Source organism: Eschscholzia californica, unplaced genomic scaffold (genome assembly GCF_041429995.1).
Source record: "Eschscholzia californica isolate CP2 unplaced genomic scaffold, dmEscCali1.0.p SCAF_6, whole genome shotgun sequence".
Lineage (NCBI taxonomy): Eukaryota > Viridiplantae > Streptophyta > Magnoliopsida > Ranunculales > Papaveraceae > Eschscholzia > Eschscholzia californica.
Genome location: NW_028238483.1, coordinates 36,004,139 through 36,024,830, shown reverse-complemented (window position 1 = coordinate 36,024,830; position 20,692 = coordinate 36,004,139). Strand labels below are relative to the sequence as shown.

The following is a 20,692-nucleotide window of genomic DNA, read 5'->3' as shown; positions in this document are numbered from 1 at the left end:
AGTATTTATAGAGCATGACTCCTATAATAAAACCCCGAGCTTATTGGACACCAGACCCTCTTAAAACTAGTGGTCCGGTAAGCTCGGGTACTCGAGTTTGGCCCGGGGCCTCACCAACTAGTGGTTGAAGGGTTGTAGTCCAGTGTGTCCAGAACACCGGACTCGAGGCCTTATGCCCCCTTGGTTACTCGAGCTCGGTCCCACCCCCCCTCTGGTAAATTGTTTTTTTTTTCTTTTTTGAGAATCAACTATGATCTATGTCAGTCGTTACAAGGCATAGATAGGTACATCGAGACAATGTGATAAACACGAATACTGCCGAAATACTACTAGGTCTAAAGCCAGACGAATTAAATGACCTATAGCCCGACGAATTAAATGACCTATAACCCGATGAATTAAATGGTCTATATCCTATATAAACCACTTTATTTATATCCATGTTCAATAATCCTGGATTTGCACTTCCTTTGAATCGAACTATTGCAGAGTATATGCACTGACCAAGTTGGCATCCTTCTACTAAATTATTCACCACGGATCTCGGGGGAGCTTTTTCAAAACAAAATCGGGTCCAATTCTGATTTACCTTTCTTCCCAAAATCAAACTGAATTTCAACCAGAGAGGAGACGACAACAGAAATGGGGAGATCATGGATTAGCAGGAAGTGGCAATTGATATGCCCTTTCTTTCTCATCTTCTCACTTCACTGTATTGCCATCTTCTTCTTCACCCGAGGTTTTCTTCTCACTCGAACTGAACTCTCTACCTTCAGTTCTTGTTCCGATGTCTCCCAATCTCCTTGCTTCGATCCAAATCTCAACACAACCGATCGAGATTCCAGTGTTTGTTGGACTAAACCTGCTGTTGATCGTATTGTTATCATTGTCTTCGACGCTTTGAGGTAACTTCTTTTTCTCTTTCTCATTTCAGGCTCTCACTGTTTTTTTTGTTTTCCGCCCTAAAATTCATTTTCATACTTGATATTTGAATCCAATTACCTCGAGTAGCATTGTTATTTGTTCTTCAAATCCAACTTCTTAGCATTGATTAAGCTCATTTAATAGCCTTTTGTTCGCATCACAGGTTTGATTTTCTTGCCCCCAGTGATTTCTTCCAAGGTTAGCATTTTGTTCATCGTTTAGTTTGGACTGATTGTTACGTACTTTGTTGTTTGAAGTTTCAAATTTAGTTTTTCTATGAAAATGCTCAAGTTCCAATCTTTTGCACCTTAATACGTTTTTCCTCCAGAAAAAATGCCATGGATGGACAAGCTGAAAGTGCTGCAGAAGCTAGCTTCTGACGATGGATCGTCAGCTAAAATTTTCAAGGCTCTTGCTGATCCGCCCACCACCAGTTTGCAACGCCTGAAGGTGAACGTAGTTTACGATTTCTTGCTGATGTTTATTGCATATGATAGAGTATAACTTTCTTAAAAACAAATTGTTGCCATGGTGGGGATGGTTACAGGGTTTGACAACTGGTGGGCTTCCAACATTTATCGATGTAGGAAATAGCTTTGGGGCTCCTGCCATCATCGAAGATAATTTGATACATCAGGTTATCGATTTGTTTTTCATCCATTTATATCTTGTCTCTTTTAGTGTATTTCTTTTTCTTTGATTTATGTAATCTTAAGGCAAAGTGTGGTTTCTTCTTCGTAACATATATATGTAAATGAGGTGTCTGTTTTTGAGAGTTTCAGCTTGTTCAAAATGGAAAGCGAGTATTGATGATGGGGGATGATACATGGACACAGTTGTTTCCAGACAAATTTGAAAAATCATACCCTTTCCCTTCCTTCAATGTCAAAGACCTCGACACGGTATGAAGTTTATTTGTTTATTTTCAGTGGTGGATAATCTTATAAACTATGTAAAGATACCTTTTCTTTTGACCTTTTGAGAATATCACTTATTTTAGGTTCTCTATCTCTGCATTTCTCTTCCAGGTAGACGATGGTTGTGTCCACCATTTAATTCCTTCTCTCTATGAAGAAGACTGGGATGTGCTCATTGCTCATTTCCTTGGAGTGGTATGTTTGTCTCCCATTGTCTATTATCTGAAGAATATCTTAGCTATCAATGTCATTTACTCACTAGATTTTTCTACCTTCGGGGTTTCCTCCAACCCTGATATGACAGAATAATTTTCTTGGACTTGCTATGTATCCCACCTTCAAACGAGAACAGGCTCACATATCTGAAACTCTAGGACCTTTTACTTTCTTAACCGAAATTTTCCTGCAGCAGATTTATGGATCTGTTGATTTATAAGTCTGTGATGTACTATCAAGTTCAAGAATTCAAGAAGAACAAAGTACCATGTTTAGTGATAGACGCTAGTTATATCTTAACGAGCTGAATTTGTACCAATAGTTTGTTACAAGTTTCGCTTGTTACAGAATCTAAAATAAAGATTAAGAGCTGCAACCGATGTATTCAGTTTCATCTTCTTGCCAGTTCGTTCTGTTTCTTGTTAGACACTTCCGGTGGCGGATTTAGACTGAGGGGGAAGTGGGAACGAAGTTATGTACCGAAGGAAAAACTTCGGAAACCCAATGATTAACAAAAGAAAGTTATCAACACATATATATGATATAGTATAGAGTATTACGGATGTATATTAAACTAAGGGCGGAGCCAAAATTGTACTTCACAATTTTTTTGTAAAATCATATTACTTGAAAGCATGGAAATGAATCAATAGTTAGACAAATTACGATGGTAATTTATAGAGAAAATAAAATATTTAGAATTCAGATACAAGCAACCGAGGATAAATAAACAAAAAATAGAAGAGATTTAAACAAACGGAAGAAGAAGAAGAGGAGGAGGTATTTTGTATGTGACTGAAAACCAACCATAATGGACATTGAAGAGGAAGTAAACATAATTGAACATCAGTGTGGAAGGTGTAATCCAAAAATATCCCTAACAAAAAATAACGCAAGTGAAGGGATTTGATCTGACGACCTCTTATGTCTCAACCCAATTAAAAACCACCAAGCAACTACTCTTTCTAGGATATAATATTACACATAGATAAATATATTACAAAAATTATTTTTATTATTTATATTAAATAGGGAAAATGGGGCTAGCCAGGGGGTGCAGCCACATCAATGCTGCTAGTAATTTTGCTGTCCTCGGTCTGGTTTCAGGATCATGCAGGACATATATTTGGAGTTGATTCTACTCCCATGATAGAAAAGTTGGAGCAATACAATTCCATTGTGGAGGTAAATTTCCTAAACTTGTAAATTTCTATAGAACTTCCACGACATCGTGGAGGTAAATTTCTTAAACTTGTATAAGTGATGTATCATTGGGTTGTTGTCCTGAATATTATCTTATGCTGTTTTCTCTTCCAGAATGTTGTGGAAGTTCTAAAGAACCAATCTGGCCCTGGCGGATTGCATGAAAATACGTTCTTTATTGTAATGGGTGATCATGGACAAACCCTAAATGGTGATCATGGAGGTGGCACTGCTGAAGAGGTTTGATATTTTTCTTCTTTTTCTAAGAAATATGTGTTATTTATGAAAGATAAAGATTAGCAGCATTTTCGTGCAGGTTGAGACATCACTTTTTGCTATGAGTATGAAGAACCCCCCTGCTTCCTTGCCATCTACACTTGATACTTCTTCATGTACATTGGATTCGGTACTCTTTTGCTTAAAATATATCGACAAGTGACAACAGTATCTCTATTAGTTAGTTTCACAGTTTCATAGATGAAACGCATGTGATTTCCTCATAAAAGAATTATAATAAATTAAATATTTGTTAAAGCTTCCACCTAAGGGTAATCTCAATAATGTTACTTTTTTGCTAATATATTTCGTCTGTTTTCCATTTTACAGGATGGAAAGAAGATTTGCTTTAGCACCATTCAACAGGTTAAAATGCCTGGGTAGTGACTAGTAAATCTGGTGAATCTTCTTATTAGTTCAGTGTGCAGGATATATCTTTCCTGTCATAACATGCATTGTGTTGATTCGCTTTTTGCAGCTTGATTTTGCTGCAACAATCACCGCACTAATTGGCGTTCCTTTTCCTTTTGGAAGGTGCAGTTGTAAGCATTCCATAAATATTAACTGTGTTACAGTTCTCCAGTATTACCATTGAACTTTTGGCATGCGCATACAACGTTATATTATTCTGTAAGTAGGGTTCTAGTGCTGAAAAGCGACTGTATAGTCTATTGGACAAGGGTTCTGATATGCCAATGTTATGAAGGAAACATGCACGAAGAGTCTCATTCCACGTTAGATTTTAGAATTCCAAACTGCCTGAAATCTACAATACTTTTTTTTCTTCCCCTACCCTTTACTCATTCATTTTTCTTTCTTCTCTTCACCTCTGTTTACATTTCTGTATAATGTTGATAACTAAGGGAACTGAATACACATTGAGGAATGACTATTTTCCGTATTTGTTGTCATCTCTGTAATCAACCATTTTTTAATAGGAAATTGAGTCGAATTCCCAATTTCTTATTGGTCATTACAGGACATGACTGTTCCTTTAGGCTTGGGTTTCCTATGCAAACCCGTGCAAACTATATGCGAATCTTATCTACTATCTGTGAATTTCCAAACCTTACTCTGTGCAAACCTTACATAGGAGTTGAAGTCTAATAAAAGTGATGAAGCCTTTTTGACAAAAGAAACGTTTGGCCTTGGGAGTTTGACAATTTTTTCCCTGTTTTGAACCTTCAAGCCGTGGAGGCTCATCAATACTCTTGTGATGACATTGATCTTTCGAGCCTTTGTTCCGCTGATATACTTGAATATACATTAGTTCTTATAGGTTAATCATATTTTGTCAAGCTGGAACCTCAAAACTTTGTCGAGATTTAATGAAGGGATGTATGAGAATGATATTATCTCGCTTGACATATGCTCCAGATTTTGGCTGCGTTCTCCTCTGAACTTCCAGGTCAGGAGGCAGATTTTGCAATCTAATCCTAGTAATGCTTCTACTTGTTTCACATATGACCACATTTTTCTCATATGTTAACTCTTGTTGTTTGCATTACTTTATTCAGCCGTTTGTTGAGTGCAAAGTTTAAACCTTGGGCTATGGGTTAAGTAGTCCACGCCATCGTAATTTGCTAGGTTTATGATCCTGAAAAAGCCATTGCATTGGAAGCCCGTAGTCAGCAATCTATTATTCTTTTGGATTCTGTTCTTCTGAAATAGTATTCGACTAAAAGGACTCCTTTTCAGCATTGGACGTGTTAATCCTGAGCTGCATGCTTTAAGTTCTCAAACATGGAATCAACTAGGCTCAAGTACTTCAGAATACAAAGATTGGTCGGATTTGGACAAATGGATGCAAGCTTATGCTAATGTGCTCTGCATTAATTCGTGGCAGGTATTGCTTTTGTGGTAGTGAAGCAAGTCTACAGTTCAACAGAAATTTGTTTTTTGTCTAACATTTTGAACCTAGAAACTTTCTACTCTCAGATTGCAGCTTTAGAAGTTCTGGTATTTCTATTTATAAGTTATTTAGTTGTCAGCTTATCCAGTATAAGAATTAGCTGCAACTTCCACACAAATATTGCATGCTGAGACCTTTGTCACCTTCGAATTATCGTCAAAAGAGTGTATCATTTCTTATTTGGAAAAGAAAACTTCAATTGGAAATTTGAAGCTTACCACGTAATAACCAATTCGACTGGTGTTATCTGGACTCTGAGATTCAGATAAATGGATCTGAGGAGTGAGTAAATTACGTGACGTTTATCTCGTGTCAGGCTGAGCAAAGTTCAGCTCGGCTGAGGCACAGTTTCTGAACCTGGAATCAAGGACGACTTTATGGTATTTGAACGAGACTTAAAATAATGATTTGAGCCACATTTATTATCTTGGTGGTGTCTAAAACAGTGTTACCTCCTACTTTGTGTAGTGTGTTTCAGATTCTCTATAGTCTCTACATTTTTGGGTACTTAATAGATCCTGTAGCAGTACTTTAGTGAACTGGGTTTTGGGCCTTAATTTACAACAAACTGTTTCTGTTAAACTATTAACATGTTTAAGATATTAAGTAATATGGAGATGGGATATTGGAGATCGGTTTATTATAAACCGTACAAATATATTGTGTACACAAAGATAGTTTACGATGTTCTGCCCTATATAACAGTGCACTAAAGAGGTAAAGCCCTGATATACAGCATAATAAACATGATATCTTATTGGTGCCTATAATTTGTATCAAGTACCACAGTCATTGGCTCATTCCAGGTAAAGGTTTGCCCCATGACTGATATATATATATATATATATATATATATATATATATATATATATATATATATATATATACATATACATACATACATATATATATATATAACATTTGTGCGAGTTTTTGTTCTTGCTCAAACATACAAGACATATCTAACAAGATGCTTTAATATGCTTTTCTTGATGAGTAAGCTTATTCATTTCTCATCGGAACATATAGAATAACTTTTGCGACATGAGAACACCTTTCAAGCCAAATACCATACCTGAAACATATTTTTCTTCGTGGGGGCTTCTGCCAGCCAACTGCTGTAGTGGTGTTTTGTCAATGTAAAAACTGTTTTGCTTAACATTTTGTCACTGATTTAACTGTTGTAGGTGAAAAGATATATTGATGTCTATTCAGCGTCTTCAGTTATTGGATTTCATAGGGAAGACATGCAGCACTTGGAAGATTTGTATAATCAAGCGCAAAATAACTGGTCAAAAATATCAAAGAACTCAACCTTATGCAGCGATGGATTTACTGACAGCTGTGATACTTCATTCACTGTTCTCCAGGGGCAAATTGATGCCTTTTCAGATTTCCTAGCAAGTGTTGCTGAACTTGCACGCTCTAAATGGACTGAGTTCGATTTGGTCATGATGGGTTGGGGTCTAGGCATTTTTCTTCTTTCGCTTTTGATCCACATTATCGCTATTTGGAGATCAAACAAGCAATGCCAGATTTCTTATCCATCCCTTGGTCGTCCTGGTATTTGTCTGAGGTTCTTTTTTCCGCTTCTTATAGTAGCAGTAAGAGCGTGCAGCTTCCTTTCTAATAGTTACATATGTGAGTTCTTACTCTATCTTCTGATAATCTGGTTCTGTATCTTACCTGAAGCATATCATCTGCTTATTTATTGATGTTTCATTTCTTCTCTTTTTGGTAAAACAAGTGACAGAAGGAAAAGTAGCAAATTTTCTGTTGGCCACAATGGGTGTTCTGAACTTACGGCATTCACTTGAGAAGAAAGATATGCTTGTAGAAGTTAGTTTTTTTTACTCCAACCCTCTCCATTCATTTCAAGATGATGATTGAGACTTACTGAATCTTGTAAATAAGTTTTTCTTACTCCAACTATCTGTAATGCTGACTTGTTTAGCTTGTGTCTGTGCAGGCATTTGTGTTTCTTCTGTTAAATTTTGTTCTGCGGTTAACGTCTGAAATTGGGTTGTCGAAGCAGGAAGGTCTTTCGGTTGTCATCAATTTTTTTCCGTTAGGGGCGCTTGGTATTGACGAGGGTCACCCAGTTTGGATATTTATTTCCGAGATTGTATCAATCGTGCCATTAATATTGCTATCGCTCATATTGTTGAAGAGTACTTCTGGCAACTATTATTGGAGGGGCGTGAAGTATTTTTTCGTCGCAGGAACTATTTTAAGTTATATGCTCATTGCAGTGCATTGGGTCTTGGAGAGTAAAGCAATAGATCTGCCTCTAATGCTTGAAATTGTTGGGAGAAATTATGTCCCTCGGATGATTTATGCTATTGGTTTAGGTCTACTAGCAATACTGACAATAGCTAATATGCTTAAGCAGGAGAGTTCAGGCTACGCAGACTGTGTACTTATTAAAACAGTGGCCATGTTATCTACTTGGAGTTCAACAGTCATGATCATACTGGGAAGGCAAGGACCTTTGATTGCTTTAGCATGCATAGTTGGAGGTAGATTTTTGAATCCTGATAATGCCTCCCTAGACACTTTCAGGTGTTCTGATTGCGCTGATAATGTTCAGTTGACTACTAAATCTGATAGGCGTTAAAATCGCCATTTTCTTATTAGAGACGATTTGATGTTGACAAAACTTTACTTATGGCAGGATGGTGCATAATAAGATTGGGAACGTTAGGAAAGTTGTCCAACGATGGCACCATTGGAGCCTTTGCCAATGATCTCTTTCCTGTAACTCAGTGGAGCCTTCTTGCTGTATGTCTATTCTTTTACACGGGTCATTGGTAAGATTTTACATCTATATGTTGGTTTTTGCTAATCAGTGATGCTTCCAAGTCCGAAGTGTGGATTGGTTATTAAAAAAGTGAACACTAATTATTGCTCTAAACACTTGGTTAGTCGTCTTTGATACTCGGGTAATCGGCTTTTCTGTAGAATATTAAAATGTAATAATGTGATGCAGAAATAAAACCGAAGAACTTCATAGCTAAGACAATACAAATATATACGTACTGTTGTACCCCATTTTCGCATTTTCCACTCACCACGCTCAACACCTTGTACCAGTGTTGCATGTATATTCTGTATGGAGGAGCATGTTGTCTAGTCATATTAGGGAAACAGAGCCTTCATGTATCGGAATTTCCAAGGGCATATTAGTATTTACCGTCCAGTTATTAGTTTGTTTACTAGTCTTAATCTGAATATTATTTTATGTGCAGTTATGTTACTTGTATCTCATTGACATTGCATTCATTTGTCTACATAGTAAACTAATATCTTAAAACAAGTCTGCCACTCTATTTCTCAAGTTCAGGCTGACATTCTCTTTTTGAAGGATAGAAAGACTCGATATATTAATGTGAAAAAGCAAAAACGAACAAAAAGCCTTAAAATTCTACATTCGTAAACACATGAATTTCCAACGAAGACTTCTTTTAAGATCTAAGTATATTTAAAGAGATATAATTATTCAAAACAACTTAAATAGCATAACCAAATTTTAATTTCAGATTAACTAAGAGCGAACTTAACTGGATCAGAATCAAGTTTAGAGTTCCCACGGGCTCACTCACATACCTCCAACCGAGAGCCTAAAAGTTGTACTTGAGTTTTATGAGATCAGATAATTTGGTTATTTACTTCCATTCTCCACTTTTAGTGAGTTTTGTTTACTTTATAGTTATTTACTTTAATTAGTGTTAAGCCTTCATAGTTAGAGTAAGAAAATCGTAACTCAGAGCACTGTGTAGATCTTTCGTAGACGTACAAAAGTTTTAATTTCTTCTATCTTCTAACGAGAAAAGTCTTACAGGTGCGCTTTTGATGGCCTCCGCTATGGTGCTGCATTTATTGGGTAACTTGAAGAACTAAACTGTTATCCTTTTTTGTATTTTCTTTTGTTTACAAATTGATAAGGATTTTCATTGTTAATCTTGATCTTAATCTATGCGTGATATTATCATTTGGTATTCCTCAACTTCGGGTTCTTATTCAGATTTGACGAGTTCCACCTTATTCGCCAAGCGATCATTCTCTCAATTGATACATTTGGTGTTTCTCATATCCTTCCCATTCTCGCCCTTCCGCTTTTGGTTGTGTTCCAGTATCGATATTCCTTGAGGACCCAAGGAAGGGAAATGTTTTTCGTGAAATTATCACAGGTGATATTATTTTTGGAGATCATCATAAATATGGGTTGTACTTGTTCATAACATATTGTGGTTTATAAAGACATTAATTTGCGATTGTTCAACACCTGACACAGATTGTTTGATCTTCGTGTAATACGTTCAGGTATTTTTGATATATGGACTCATAACTGCCATAACGACAATCTTCACAATAATATGTGTAACAATCCAAAGGCGGCATTTGATGGTAATCATTCTTTCTCACTCTGGATTCCACTGTAACATGAAAGTTTCTTATGGTGCTTAGTTAATTTTCAGGTTTGGGGATTATTCGCTCCAAAATTTGTGTTCGATGTAGTGGGCCTTCTACTCACTGATGTCATAATTTGTTTATCATCTCTTTATTACTTTTCCCAAGTTGAGGATGACAACAAACAGATCAAATATAAGAAAGCTTCGAAAAAGTCAATGTGATTCATCGTTGATCTTCATTTTGTTGCCACATTATCAAATTTTGATTGCTCAGATAACGTTTATATAAATTCTAGAAGATTTCTGATGCTCAAAGGACTAGAAGTGACACAAAGCCTAACTCTATATTGCGGCGCGACAAATTGTAGGATAGGGTAAGCTACTTTTAACCCATTTTTGTAGAGTTAACCGGGATCCTGCACCCTGTATTTCCTAGCCGGTTTAAGGCAAATTGAAAGGAATATTATGTACTTGGTACCAGTATGAGGCACTTGGAGACTAATGTGATATACTCTTCTCATTTTATTATTTATAGTTTATAATGTGACATTTTGTACGTACATTTGTTTGCTTTTGAATTGAATCGTGTTAGAACCATAAAATAGCACCGAATAACTATACGTTCGTCGAATATCTGAACTCGTCTAGTCTTTTCCATTCTTCTTATCAGACAGCTTGTAAATGTATTATGTTAGGTTCTTTTAGCAGAGAATGGGAAGGGATTGAGTTAGGTCAACGGTTGCTTCTGTCAGAAGGGTCCAAGTTAAAATGAGTTGATATTAAAGGTTATATCTACCTACATCTACATGCTATCTATCTACATATCTATGAGTTGTAGGTATGGGAATTATTGGTGTAAAATCAGTACCAAGGAGAATATATTTCTGTCAATATGAAAATAATCTGTTGTTTTCTATTGTATGGATATCAATTTATTGAATAGACTTGACAAGGTTTGGATTTATTGTTTGGTCGTGCATTAATTGGTTTTCTTCTTAAAAATACTTTGACCTAGTTTAAACCATTCCAAAAATGTCCATCTCGGTGTTCTTAGGTAGAGGAAATAAAAGGTAATTCGTTTATTAGGATTGTTACGCTAAATGTGTATATGGCACACTCACACAACATGTGAAATTATCGACTTTATTGGTTGATGTATACATATAGTGGGATTGTTTCGACTAATCACTTTCGTGATAGATACAACTAAACAACTACAACAACGAATAAATTAATTAGCTACTAAAAGTCTACAGTATTTTGAAATCCTAACAAAGATAAGAAATAACACTAAATATGACTTGTTTGGGAAAATTTGGTAATAAAACTTATCATTGTTTATCTTATATTGATTATGATAGTCAATACAAAGGTATTGGTACATCAAAACGATGAGATAAGTGTCGAATTTAAACCTTTACAGAAATAGGAAAGTTCAACTAAATTACTGGCCTGAAAATCAAAGTTCAACTAAACCACTGGCTTAAAACCCAAACAAAAATGACAGGTCTAAAGTCTAACTACTTTATTCATATCTAATTTCAATAAATTCTGGATTTACACTTTTATGCAATCGAAGTTGGAACTTCTGTATTGCAGAGTAGATGCACTATCTACTAAGCTACCCATAATAGAAAATAACATAAGATGACTTGTTTGGAGAAAAATTGGTAACAAAACTTATCATTGTTGTGAACCTTATCTTACTATATTATTAAGGTATTACAGTGATAGTGAAGAAGTAAAAATGTTTTCCTTACTTAGACAAACAACTTAATTAATAAAGGGGGAGCAGATGGGACTTAGAAAGAAGTATAGGTCCTTATCAAAGAAGGAATCTTTCAAAGAAGTCCAAAAGCCATTGAGGAAAAGGTGAAACAGATTAATCACAGAGAGTGACTACTAGTTGATGTACTAAAATAATTAAACTAGAAAAAAGTAAGAGAAAAAGATACTTCTCTAATCACATGGGTGATGGAGGTGGAAGTGGGGTGTATTTAAAATTTTAAAATAAAAAAGAAGAAGAAAAAAAAATACTTTAGAGAATGAAGAGATGAGAAGATAGTCATGATAATATAGGAGGAGGAGCTATAAGATAACTCATCAAAGTCACACACACACACTAGACTAGAAGGACCAAATGATGAGAGGATTGTGGTTTGTGGGGTATTCTCCATGTTACCTTGCATGGTTGGATACTTTTCTTCTTTTCACTTTCTTAGACCAAATTAAGTTGAACAAGATAAGTCAAGGCTGTAATGTGGGTCTGAAAACAATTCTCCCCATTTCCACACTAGTTGTTTTTCTTCTCCTTTTTACAAACCTAATCCTCTAAATCTTCGATATCAAAATGGTCGCGAGGAAATCAAAACTCAATTACCTTCACTTTCAAACAATTTTACGCAGTACTATTTTTTTTCTCCTTTTTCTATTAAGATCTGAATCTAAGTTATATTTGTCTACAAGTTACTTGTATAATTTGAGTTCTTTTGTTATGTATTTCTTTTAGTAATATCAAATATTGAAACCATAACTCAATCATCGACACCACAAAATAAGTGTAGGTGCTATCAGAAGATCTAAATCTAGATAATTCGTATACAATTTTTTGTATAATTTGAGTTCTTGTATGCATTTATCTCGGTAGAAAAATCAAATCTCAAAACAAGACTTTCTCAAATTCACACTTACGATCTAACTCCATTAGAAGGATACACGTATGCAGAACAACTAAGTACGAATAAAACATTTTGATATTAAAAAACAAAAAACCATCTTAGTTTCTTCTAGTTAATCAATCCATTCGATCCGTTTAATCCCAAAGATCATCATTTACTTACATTTCCTTTAATTATTAATACCTTTGAGTTCAAACGTGTGCTTGAGCTGTCCTCATTGAGGCATGTGTATGATACTTAACACAAAAACTTCATCATTGAAAGAATGAAAGTAAAAGCTAGAATGATAGATGCAGAGATACTCTGGATTTGGCACCAAAAAATGGATGGAATTGAAGTCCCCACACTCACATTCCTAAAGTAAGAAATGTTCGATCACATATGCTTTTCATTTTTCGGGTATAACCCGACCTACCCATCTACTTGATACCGTTAAAATCAGCTAAAAAGATAAAACATGTGAATCTTCATGTCATTTGATGGATAAAAGTCATTATGTATGATCACATACTAATCACAAGAACGTATAATAATGAAAGGTATATAGTTAATGAGCTAGATATATAGAGTGTGAATAAGTAGATGTCTTTTGAATAATTGAAATAGGCTTTCGGCTCGAAATAAAATGAAAATGTAAATTTACTTACTAACTCTCATATTTTATAATTAAGCCCCATCTCCTAAAAAGATATCATGACGGCTGCTTGCTACTTTTTGTGAAAAAAGGTCAATTCTCAACATATATTACAAGCACAGATTGCCACACTCTTCATTCCCATCTTCCCTCTAGCCTCTCTTTCTCTCTCCCTCTCTCTCTCTCTGTCTAAGGCTCTAAGCCATGGTGAGTTTCAAGATACCATCTTACATTAGTTCTTGTACAAATTTATGTATATACTCTGAGTCTTATATACTGTTGTTTCTGATAATGATGCAAATTTCAGGAGGAAAACAAAGGAGGTAACTACAAACTAGACCAAGATGACAAAAGAAAAGGTGGATTTAGAGCTACAATGTTCATATTTGGTAAGATTACATAAACTAATTGATCCTTAATTTGTACTAATTAGATTTATATTGATTCAAAATCACTGTTTTATTCACTAATTTAATATAATCTTTTGTAATTGTGTAGTTTTGATAGCTTTTGAGAACATGGGTTTTGTTGCTAACATGGTGAGCATGGTATTATACTTCATGATGGTAATGCATTTTGATCTGGCTGGTTCTGCAAATACTCTTACAAACTTCATGGGTTCTGCTTATTTGCTCTCTCTCATCGGCGGTTTCATTTCAGATACTTATTTGACTAGACTCAATTCTAGTCTATTCTTCGGTTTGCTCGAAATACTGGTACTATTTCATATCATATATCACATATCACATAACACATAATATAAGAGTATAATGAATGATTTGAACAACAAACAATATATGTATGATATTGTGGGCAGGGATTGGCAATGGTGACAATTCAAGCACATTTTAAAGAACTTCAACCAGAAGCTTGTACTAGTTCTCAATGTCTAAAAGGAGGAAAAGCTGTGATGTTTTATACTTCACTTTGTTTGTTAGCATTAGGGGCAGGAGGAATGAGAGGATCAGTTCCTGCCCTAGGTGGTGATCAATTTAATCAAAAAGATCCAAAAGAAAGGAAGTCACTTGGCAGCTTTTTTAATTGGCTCTTACTCACTTCAACAATTGGAGCATCAATTGGTGTTACAGTTATTGTATGGGTCAGTATGAACAAAGGCTGGGACTTAGGTTTCTTCATCTCTACTATTGCAGCTTTTGTTGGTTTTCTCTTTCTCTCTCTAGGAAAACCTTTTTACCGCATTGTACCACCTGGTGGAGATAGTCCCATATTAAGGGTCATTCAGGTATCTCTCTCTCTATCTATCTATATGTCTTTCGGAAAATAATGTTCTGCCCAACCCATCTCCAGGCTGAATCCCAGTCGAGTGACGTACACATGGCCAGACATAATTTAGAATGAAAATTCTAGACCTTGTCCGGCCACGTCACCTGGCCAGAATCCGTTCGGGAGATGAGCCGGCATTATATTGCTACCCTTTTCTGTTTCTAAATGTTTATTGATTGGTTATTGCAGGTAATAGTGGTAGCATTTAGGAATAGGAGATTGGAAGTACCAGAGAATGGTGAAGAACTATATGAGATAAGTGAAGGAACAACAACAACAAAATCAGGAGGAATTGAGGAAGAAAAAATGCAACATACAGAGCAATTTAGGTGAATTAATTTTTAAATTTTTGTAGTGTTGTTTTTTGTTGGGTAGTGGCCATGTGTTATATTATTGATATATAGTTATAAGATTTCATGAGACCACTACCCACCCCCACTACATTTAATTTTTATTTTTTTATAGAGCAAGAGCTTACTAGTATATAAGAAGCCCTAGAGAGAGAGAGAGAGAGAGTTGAATACTAATATTCCAAAACTTTAGCTGGTCTCCACCACCCTTACAACTGTGTTTCATAGATAGATAGGTAACATCCCTATCTGCCAGTGAATTATGTTCTTCAACTCCTACTCTTGGAGTACTTGACCTTACAAACATTATTCATTCCCCAACTCCCATCCCATGTTTCTTTCTTTCTTTAACAATTTTGATCTATTTCCTACCACTAGAATCAGCTTCATTCATTTTCAACAAAAAAAAAAAAGAATCAGCTTCATTGAGTCAAATATTCAAGATGACTCGTCTGTACATACAATTTTCTCACTAAAGAAGCTATTGGAGATTGTGAGTGAATTGAATTTTTTAGCAATTCACTCACAAGCACCTATTGCGCGAGAGTTGTACATGGAAATGGGGTGGAATTGGGGTTTGATTTCTTGAAAATCAGCATGAAATTTACTTTATTTAAAAATTTAGATTTTAGAGATTTATTTTATTTCAATGGCTCAAAACATGATTAAAACAATGTTTAAACTAGTATATATATAGTCCAAGGTTAACCATAATGGTCCAGTCGAGTGCCACTAACCCTTTTTAAACCCTAAATATAATAAATGTAACGGAGGCCGCCTTAGTGTTTTATTTGTTACACCCTTCAAACCTCGATATGGGCCTTTTGGGCACCCCCACTGGTGCTCAGCCCATTCAGCAGCCCAACGACGTCCTTACATCATATGAATTATACAAAAAAAAACTGTGCTGATAGAAAGTTGAATCATATGTGAAAACAGGTTTTTAGACAAAGCAGCTATTATCAGACAAGACTACTTATCATCATCGTCGTCACCATCTTCATCTTCGAAGGCAGATCCATGGAGAGTTTGCACAGTTACTCAAGTTGAACAAGTAAAGATCTTAACAAGAATGTTACCCATAATAGCCAGTACAATCCTTGTTAATACATGCTTGGCCCAACTCCAAACATTCTCAGTCCAACAAGGTAACCTCATGGACCTACATCTTGGGCCTTCTTTCAAAATCCCTGCAGCTTCAATACCAGTTATACCTCTTCTCTTCTTATCATTTCTCATACCCGTCTACGAATTCTTCTTCGTCCCCTTCGCCCGAAAGATCACAAAACACCCGTCTGGCATAACCCAACTTCAACGTGTAGGAGTGGGCCTAGTTCTCTCAGCCATATCCATGGGTATAGCAGGTATTGTAGAAGTAAAGAGAAGGAACCAAGCCCTTAAAGACCCAACAAAACCCATTAGTCTTTTTTGGTTATCGTTTCAATACGCCATTTTCGGTATAGCGGATATGTTTACATTAGTGGGCCTATTGGACTTCTTCTATAAAGAAGCCCCAACAGGAATGAGATCTCTATCAACTTCATTCACATGGTTAACACAATCAATTGGTTACTTCTTGAGTAGTGTTTTTGTGGAAATCATAAATTCAATAACAAAGAGAGTTACTAAGAGCAAACAAGGTTGGTTACATGGACAAGACTTGAACCAGAACAATTTAAACCTATTTTATTGGTTCTTGGCAATATTGAGTTTACTCAATTTCATTAATTACTTGTTCTGGGCTTCTTGGTACAAATACAAGGCTGGTGAATCATCTGATCAAGACATTACTGATATCCACTATAATCCAGCTTTTGAACTCAAATCACCAGATAAAGGTCTTAATGGGTCACATTAACTCGGCCCGTTAAGATTATCGAACATAATTAATAAGTTTATTAAATAATAGTACTTTTAAATACAAAACTCAATTTAAAAAAAAAAAGAAAAGAATGATGATGATGAGAATTAGTGAGGTAGTACAAAAGGTTTGATTTTTTTTTCTACTTATTTGTGAAGTGTTGTATATCTGTAATGGGAGAATTATGTGTGAGAGAAGTGTGAGAAAAGATTGCTTTAAACATGAATTTTTATGATGCTCATTGTGGGACTAATCCAATTGGACAATGATTGTAACTACCTACTACTAGTTTACTAGTTTTTATTTTATAGATGGGTTAGGATTGAAGCTGGCCCTTGTTTAGGCCTGGTCCAATCCATTTACAAAGTTCAGTTTTTGTTGAAGGAAAATTTTATAGGCATCCCTAAAGGGGCCAAAACGGCTAGGAGCACCTCCATTTCCAAAGTGAAACGTCCGAATGATTCTTTTTCTAATCTATTTGAACTATTCTTTGACAAAATATCTTCTCCAATTTCTGCTTTTTCTATATTTTCCAACTTTTTTTTTTTGTTGAACTATCTTTTCCAACTGAGTTTTACATTCTCATCAAAAAAAAAAAAAACTGAGTTTTACATAAATCTCATTCATTTTTCCTCTACCCCTTTTGCATTATTGTATATTTTTTTCTTAAGTGACTACGAAAGTCATTATAATGCTATTTGATACATCAAAGATGTGATAAACACGATAATTGTCAAAAAAAACCTCAATATACAAACGGACCTAAACTACTGACTTAAAGTCTAACGAAATAAACAGCCTAAAATCCATCTAATTACATTGTTTATACTTTTAGTGACCGAAGTTCAATAAACGATGGATTCCTCCTCCTTTGAAAATTAAATCTGAGACCTCCAGAATTTTGTCCATATTTCTTCTTCTTCCGTTATCGATCTTTCTTTCTTCCTTCTTTTTTTGCTTTCTCTTACTTTAAGAAATGGGGGCGGGATTTATTAATAATGAATGTGCCGGATTGTTGGACTTTGTTAAGTTCATAATTCATTTAAATATCGTACACAATCCAACTTCAAATTGATTTCAGAATGTGGTTAACTTAACCTTCTTTCTCGTTCATAGGCAGCATAAATTAATACAAGATAATGAAAAACGACCAGACCACATGCCATAGAGATTAGTAGGAGAAATGATTTTGATTTCTAAATTATAATAAAGAAACTTAAGGGCGTGATGGGTGCATGTGGATGTAGAGACAAAAGGGTTCACATGACTCCTCTCATCACCTTCATTTCATACTCTTATTACTTTTTTTTTTTTTTTGTTGAGTAATCATACTCTTATTACTAATACACAATAGTATAAAGTTCAAAAAAAAAAAAATACACAATAGTATAAAATTATACTATAGTATAAAATTATACTGGTGCTGGTGCATAAGCAATTGTAAGCAATCGTGTGGGTCTCCTAATACTCATTTTTGAATATGTGGGTCCCTTAATACTGGCTTGTAAAAATAAATACATATTTATTAAAAGACCCATATATCCTTCACTAGCTATTATTGAGGTAAAGTTGTAAACAATTTTATGTTTAAATGATCTTTCCATATTGTTTTTGTTGGAAACTCTTACAGAATGTACTGCCTTTACTAGATGGGAATTATTGTTGTTATTTTGACTCTAAACATATATAACTAATCTAACTTGGGGGCTTATTATGCCCATTTGATGTAAGCTAATTACATTGTCTTAATCCGGGGAAACTATGAATATGTATCCCTAAATTAATGAGCTTGACTAGGTATTTTCCCTTGTTCAGTTTATATTTTCTTTCTCAGAGATTTATTTATTGGATTAAATATAGTAGAATGCTTGGCAAATAGAACAAACATTCATCACCAAACAGATCTAAGTGTTGTTTAATTAATAGTATATTGTTTAAGGGTATTATACATCCTGCATTACTAGATTAATGTATTACAATCAAAAACAAAATCTACCAATCAATATCACATGTATTATGAAAATAAATGCTTTTAATAATTTTAACCAAAGTATCTTTCATTTGTCACTGTGCTCACACGTGATCGGCAACTTGAAAACTATAACTAGGTTTTGACATCTTATACCTAAGAAATTTTATTTTAAAAAATACTAAGTATTGCATTGAAATATCTATTGTGTAATTTTTTGTTATCCCTTGTTTCTCGCATGCTCTTTTATTTCTATGAACAAAACAATTATCTCATATTAGTTTTTCTTTCTTGAAAATGATGACTTCTTACTAAAAAACGTTGATTAATTGCCGGGGGAGTTCGATGCAGAAAGTACTCATTTAAGTATTAGTAGTTCTCTAATGTTATTTTTTTTTTGTTGTTTTTCTCTTTCTTTTCAGATAAATGATGGTCTCGAGATCAATAAATTATATCTCTAGATTACCCCACATAATGGAGGGACTGTGCTCTTAAGTTAGAGGGATTTTTTTTAATTATAACTTTTTTGGAAGTGGGAAACTAAGGTTGTGTTTGTTTTTTTATTTTTCAGATCTGAAATCTGAATTGGGTTCCAATTCAGATTTCAGATGTTTGTTTTTTTATTTAAGGAAATCTGAAATCTGGGCTGAATTAGCTTAACATCTGAATAGGCTGAATAAATGTCCACTTTTTTCAGACTTTAAAACAAGTCTGAAATGAGAACACAACATCTGAAACAATATAAATGACGAGTATACCCCTGTAAACATTGGAATTTTTTTCTATCTTTTTTACACCACCAGCCACAACCACACTCACAGGAACCACAATCACACCCACCGGAACCACAACCACCACCCACCGGAACCACAACCACCACCCATCGGAACCACCACCACAAAGTAAAGCACAACCATCAGCACAAATTAAAGCACCACCACCACCAAAAGAGTTACAAAACTTCAGTGGTTTTACAATATAGAAATCTGTCTATTTCATGGATTTTTCACACAACATTTTGGCAAAAACCAGTTGATTATCCTCTACTGGACAACACCATGGAAAAAGAAATTAGGGATTTTTCCTATTTGTCCTCATGAAGAAGAAATTAATTTGGTCTCACCAAGGAACATATCTTCCATTTTGACATCTTAGTATAACCATTCCTTTCCAGCTTCATCTAAACCACCACAGACAACAACACCACCAGACCTCACAGTACCACCACTGCGCCACCACCACACACCACCACCGCAGTAAAGATCCTTGTGAGTGCGCCAAATCTGTCAAACCTCGCCGGATCTGGCGAGGGTTTATCTTTGCCCTAATCGGTCTAGAGAGAGAAAGGGAGCCACCAACAGTTTAGGGGAGATAGCAGGTGAGAGAGAGGGGAAAAGTGAAAGTTTACCCTAATCTCGGTTCTAGAGAGAAGGAAAAGAGAGAGGAGACACCAGCAGGTGGGGGAGAGAAAGAGTTGGGTTTTCTTTTTCTTTTTTCCTTAAAAAGATGAATGAGGGTCAAAAATGTAATTTTTTTATTCTGACCTAGTGATTCAGATTCAAAAAAACAAACATCTAACTTGTTAATTAATTTAGCCAATTCAGATTCAGCTAATTCAGTTCAACCAATTCAGATTCAGCCAATTCAGATTCAGACAAAAATAAAAAAACAAACAGCACCTAAATTTGTAACTTGGGCCTAACAAGACAATGGTTCCAAGTAACAACAAGGAAGGACCACACCTTGGAGCCCTTGAGCATCTATCTTGAAATGAAATGGGGGGGAAAAGGTGGATTGTTTTGTTGCCAACCACAAATGCTGTCGGTGCCTCAATTTTCTTCTTACACCAGACCAGTGAGTCATATGATATTGGAGGGTACACCATCCAATCACATGTTTTCTATCATTCATTATATGATCTGCATACTTTCTTCGCTGAAGGAGACGTGCACAACTTTGTGTGCAGACAGCTAACAATGCAAACTAGCAATACAAATAGTGCTTTACAAAGAGGTTGTGACGAAGGTATTGTTCTTCACCTTTGATATCTCGTTGA

At 35.2% G+C, this 20,692-nt stretch overlaps 2 protein-coding genes across 5 annotated transcripts; both read left to right on the top strand.

Moving 5' to 3' along the window:
* Window positions 1-440: 440 nt before the first annotated feature.
* Window positions 441-10,462, top strand: LOC147534184 (Alkaline-phosphatase-like family protein). 4 transcript variants are annotated; one of them, XM_086645103.1, is made up of 21 exons: window positions 450-905; window positions 1,088-1,122; window positions 1,253-1,374; window positions 1,472-1,561; window positions 1,707-1,826; window positions 1,953-2,036; window positions 3,165-3,242; window positions 3,375-3,500; window positions 3,577-3,666; window positions 3,867-3,902; window positions 4,015-4,070; window positions 5,235-5,382; window positions 6,636-7,089; window positions 7,196-7,287; window positions 7,418-7,723; window positions 7,841-7,967; window positions 8,123-8,258; window positions 9,290-9,331; window positions 9,473-9,638; window positions 9,772-9,855; window positions 9,927-10,462. In XM_086645103.1, exons 1-21 carry the CDS (start codon window positions 643-645, stop codon window positions 10,080-10,082), a joined length of 2,811 nt encoding a protein of 936 aa, XP_086501229.1. In that variant the 5' UTR covers window positions 450-642; the 3' UTR covers window positions 10,083-10,462. The 4 variants fall into 4 exon arrangements, 2 of the variants coding, with proteins under 2 accessions (XP_086501228.1, XP_086501229.1); XM_086645102.1 differs by having other exon boundaries at window positions 441-905; window positions 7,418-7,967; XR_015227155.1 differs by having other exon boundaries at window positions 7,418-7,967; window positions 8,123-9,135.
* Window positions 10,463-13,007: 2,545 nt separating this feature from the next.
* Window positions 13,008-16,945, top strand: LOC147534183 (protein NRT1/ PTR FAMILY 4.6-like). Its single transcript, XM_086649124.1, has 6 exons — window positions 13,008-13,379; window positions 13,480-13,561; window positions 13,671-13,888; window positions 13,990-14,415; window positions 14,646-14,785; window positions 15,746-16,945. Exons 1-6 carry the CDS (start codon window positions 13,377-13,379, stop codon window positions 16,662-16,664), a joined length of 1,788 nt encoding a protein of 595 aa, XP_086505250.1. The 5' UTR covers window positions 13,008-13,376; the 3' UTR covers window positions 16,665-16,945.
* The last annotated feature ends 3,747 nt before the right edge of the window (window positions 16,946-20,692 follow it).

Excerpts from the sequence above, each read along its gene's own strand:
- LOC147534184 (XM_086645102.1), top strand. The coding sequence starts at position 643 with ATGGGGAGATCATGGATTAGCAGGAAGTGGCAATTGATATGCCCTTTC. Across the intron at positions 1,827-1,952 it reads ATGTCAAAGACCTCGACACG|GTAGACGATGGTTGTGTCCA; the intron begins GTATGAAGTTTA and ends TTTCTCTTCCAG. Across the intron at positions 3,501-3,576 it reads GAGGTGGCACTGCTGAAGAG|GTTGAGACATCACTTTTTGC; the intron begins GTTTGATATTTT and ends ATTTTCGTGCAG.
- LOC147534183 (XM_086649124.1), top strand. Across the intron at positions 13,562-13,670 it reads AGCTACAATGTTCATATTTG|TTTTGATAGCTTTTGAGAAC; the intron begins GTAAGATTACAT and ends GTAATTGTGTAG. Across the intron at positions 14,786-15,745 it reads CAACATACAGAGCAATTTAG|GTTTTTAGACAAAGCAGCTA; the intron begins GTGAATTAATTT and ends ATGTGAAAACAG.